This window comes from Peromyscus californicus, unplaced genomic scaffold (assembly GCF_007827085.1).
Source record: "Peromyscus californicus insignis strain IS unplaced genomic scaffold, ASM782708v3 Scaffold_18__1_contigs__length_77618521, whole genome shotgun sequence".
In the NCBI taxonomy this organism is placed as follows: Eukaryota; Metazoa; Chordata; class Mammalia; order Rodentia; family Cricetidae; genus Peromyscus; species Peromyscus californicus.
This window is the reverse complement of record NW_026294480.1, coordinates 798763-803170: the sequence shown is the minus strand read 5'-3', so window position 1 is coordinate 803170 and position 4408 is coordinate 798763. Positions and strand designations below refer to the sequence as shown.

Below are 4408 nucleotides of genomic sequence, written 5' to 3'. Positions count from 1 at the left end.
AAACTTTGACTCAGTAGGCAACCCTAGGGTGGAGTCCTTGGTTAATGCCTCCTTAAATTCTAAAAAGCCTCCTAGAACTCAGGAATCCATTTAAGTCTGGTTAGTCCCTGAGACTAGGTTTCCTTGAGGGCCTGGTATAGAGGTTTAGCTATTTCTGAATAACCAGGGACCCAAATTCTAGAATATCCTGTCATGTTTAGAAATGCTCTCACCAGTTTAATGGTTGGCTGTTTTGAATGGATGATTAAGATGGAGTGGATCTATTCAGATTCCAAGGCTCTGGTTTGGTTGAACAAAACAAGCCCCTACCCCCAAACAAAAGCAAATCCAAATTAAGTAACTTTGGTTTTACATAGCTGGGCCTTTCCTTGAAACAGTCCCTGTCAGCCAAGACATTAAGAATGGATTTTGTTCCTCAGGAAATAAGTTCTTCAGTCAGCTTGTATAGAAAGAGGTTACCTGTACATTGGATGAGGGTGGTCTCTGTACTAAAGTATTCCTTCAAGTCTTGGGAAAATGCTAAGCCAAATAAATGAGGGCTATCTGGGAACCCCTGTGGGAGGACAATACAAGCGGCTTGCCCTGCTCTCTGAGTGGCTTCCTTACAAGCAAATAAAAGTGACTGACTGGATGGGGCAACATACAAAAGAAAGCATCCTTAATATGTAGCAGTGAATGATGGGTCACAGGAAAGGGACTGCGTGAGGAGAGCATAAGGGTTAGGGACTACTGTGTGGAATGGACTCACAACCTCATGGATCAGATGGAGAGTGTGGAGTAGCATCCATTTGTTGGGTCCGTCCTTAACAAGGATGAGAGTATGACATGGGTTAGAACTTTTAATTAGAAATCCTTGTTTCTTTAGTCTTCCTGTTATGGGAGTCAATATCACTTTGCCTTCAGACTTGAGGAGATGCTGTTTTTGATAGAGGAAATAGATAAGGCCCTTAAGATGTATGCCCATAGGGATGGCCATTTTAATCCCTCCTATTATATCCCCATCTGTCCATGCTGAGATCTTGACATTGCTCTCTAATAGAGGAAAGCAATAATGCTGCCCCATAGGGAGAAATAGTTTAACCTTGAGTTTAAACAAGAGGTATCTTTCCAATAGAAAAGATGGGGTATGAGTGACAACCAAAAAGGAATGGAGGAAATGTAGGTCCATCTCTGGGGCTAACCCAGTACATCCTGAATAGTTGTAGACATTCAAGATTGGAGAGTAGGGAGGAGGACAAGGAAGAGAATCTCCCTCTAGAGTCTATCATAAATCAAAGTTCACAATCATCCACACTCAAACTTGTCCAGGGCTCCTCTAGATTAATGGGCATAACGGAGACAGCTCATTTCATTTTCCTTTAGAGGTATGATAAGCACAAAGAAGAGGGGTAGGTTCGGACAAAGTCCTGTGGCTAATCAAAGAAAACTATGCTTTAAAAAATTCAATCTCATCCAAGGTAAAACTCATGAAGTGCCCCTAGAGCCAGCTATCAGTGATTAACTAACTCTAAGATATCTCTGATCCCTGTCCCAAGGGATAGTTGCCAGCTGGAGATTTTGGCCAGAACTATCGAAAAAATATTTTGCTCTCCAAAACAGGCATTGAACATACGGACTAACGGGGAATCCTTCCCTGTCAGAAAGAAAGAAGATATTAAATTCCCAGCCTAGGACAAACACATGCCTAGATTGTGGCTTGGTTTGTAGTGACCTTGATGACCACCTTCAGTGGTCCTCAGAAGAAATCCTGAAACAAGGTCCCCAAAATAGTACAAAATTCTTGCTTAAATGATGTTCCCCCTTCTGGCTTTGAAAAACCCAAGCTCAAGTTTAAGAAAAACCTTGAGGACCAACTACTTCTCAGGAGCAGAATCTATTACTAAATAGAAATGCTCAGATACGGCGTCCTTCAAGCTGTCACTCTCCAGCTTGGAGCACTTTATGGCAGAACAAGCAGCAGCACAAACTCCTATCATCGAATGAGAGGAAAGGGAAGGAGGAGGTCATCCATCTCAGAATAAATGGAAAGCTCAATTCTCTACTCTGTAAAGAGGAGAACTGATTCCACCGAGCTGTCCTCTGACCTCAACACTTGAGCTGTGGCACATGCCCATGCTCATGCCTACGCACACGCACACAATAAATAAAAATATTAAACTTCACTTTTTATTACATATACTCTCTCCTCCCACCTTGTGCGTCCTGGGGATTGCTCTGTGGTGCAGGCTGAGATATCTGACAGCCCCTTGTAAGTTAATGTGCGTGGCGTGGTTACCACATCTGTGACTTGGCTTCAACCTTCCACCAGACCTCCCTCCTATTCCTTTTCTAGTTGACTTAAGTGAGTCTTCCAATCATGGACACAAGATGGCAGCATGGCTACACTCTTGTTTCCTAAGAACTGCCTGGACCTGAGCAAATCAGACAGGCTGTTAGAACTAAGGAAGAATCTCAAAGGAAGTGAGCAGATTGATTTCCCCCTCCCATTAGGTCATAGATCAGAGGTAAGTTAGAAACGTTTGCAGTTAGAACTGGAAGACACTTTAGAGAAATGCTTGACAAATGTGCTTGCAGACTGCCCAAAGTTACTAGCTTTAAAAAAAAAAATTTAACAGATTTAATTCACTTTATTTTTCTTGTATAAAAACCCTTATGTGGTGGCCACAGCTGGAGCCTGGGTCCTCTGAACAGACAGAGGTGTGGGTTTTCACAAGATGGTCAGTAAACTCCTGATAAGGAGATTTGGTGAACACAGTCTCTTTCCAGAAGTCGGGGGTCAGGTAGCTATAGCTTTTGGAGATGGCATCGAAGGTGGCCTTAGCTTGAACCTGGTCCGCTGGCCAGCCTGAGTCTGCTTCTGCACTGGCATGATCTTTAGAACCTCATCCTTTAGGGATGCACCCAGGAAAAAGTCAATGATCTCGGACTCCTTAATGGGAAGGGAGAACAGGTAGATCTCTTCCAGGGACTTGATCTTCATGTCCTTAACCAGGCAGCTCAGCTTGGTGCCGGGGATCCACTCCTTGTCTTCAGCTTTACCTCCACGAGCCCAGTAGCCTCGTTGCCACCACAGCCTCCTAATCCTGGGCCCCTGGGTCCTCTGGGCCCTCCTGCTGCACCAGCATTGTCTGCCATTTGGTGTTTTCCAAAAGAAGGAGGAGGAGGAGGAGGAGGAGGAGGAGGAGGAGGAGGAGGAGGAGGAGGAGGAAAAGAAGAAGCTTTTTATTTTTTTAAAGATGTATTATTACTACTTTTTAAAATTGTGTCTCTGTGTGTATGTGTGTGTGTGTGTGTGTGTGTGTGTGTGTGTGTGTGTGTCTGTGTGTGTCTGTGTGTGTCTGTGTGTCTGTGTGTTTGTGTATCTGTGTGTGTCTGTATGGTAATTTGTTTTTCTGAAAATACCTTTTGCCTTTGAGGAGACTAAACATTTTTCAGACCTTGCAACCAAGTTGATAATAGGCCTTGAGATAATTTAATATTGTGCCATCTATCTGCTGTCCTACTATGTACTCAATCAGTTTAAACTTAACATGTCTTCAGGAAAACAATTACTATGCCTTAGATTGCTCATGTAATCAACTTTTACAACCAAAACTGAATGCATAGCTTTATTCTTTTTTTTCCACCACTGGTTTAAATTTATTAAAGTATTGCTCTTTCTCTCGGCCCCGTGGTGCCGGCAAGATGGGCAAGTGTCGCGGTCTCCGTACTGCCAGGAAGCTCCGCAGCCACCGACGGGACCAGAAGTGGCATGATGAACAATACAAGAACGCCCACTTGGGCACAGCCCTGAAGGCCAATCCGTTTGGAGGTGCCTCTCATGCCAAGGGAATTGTGCTGGAAAAAGTAGGGGTTGAAGCCAAACAGCCAAATTCCGCCATCAGGAAGTGTGTCAGGGTGCAGCTCATCAAGAACGGCAAGAAGATCACAGCTTTCGTGCCCAACAATGGCTGCTTGAACTTCATTGAGGAAAATGATGAAGTTCTGGTTGCTGGATTTGGTCGAAAAGGTCATGCTGTAGGTGATATTCCTGGAGTCCGCTTTAAGGTTGTTAAAGTAGCCAATGTGTCCCTTTTGGCCCTGTACAAAGGCAAGAAGGAAAGACCAAGATCCTAAATTTTGACAACAGAAATGCAATAATAAATTTTCATATTCTGAAAAAAAATTATTAAAGTATTAGCATCAATAAAAGAGTTACAACACAAACATGGCCTTGAAATATCAGAATCTATTCTTTAAATGGATAGCACTTGTCAGATTTTATGTCACCTTGAGAAAAATTCCTGACACCTGCCATAGCTTTACTCTTAAATAATGTACTCTTCCATGCATGGACTCAGAATGTGCATGCGCACACACACACACACACACACACACACACACACACACACACACACACACACGGGCA

The 4408-nt window shown here is 43.5% G+C and overlaps 1 protein-coding gene across 1 annotated transcript; it reads left to right on the top strand.

The window, feature by feature from the left end:
* Positions 1–3647: 3647 nt before the first annotated feature.
* On the top strand, positions 3648–4165 carry LOC128113198 (40S ribosomal protein S23-like). Its single transcript, XM_052742787.1, has one exon. The coding sequence runs from the start codon at positions 3685–3687 to the stop codon at positions 4114–4116; it is 432 nt and encodes a 143-aa protein (XP_052598747.1). The 5' UTR covers positions 3648–3684; the 3' UTR covers positions 4117–4165.
* Positions 4166–4408: the final 243 nt, after the last annotated feature.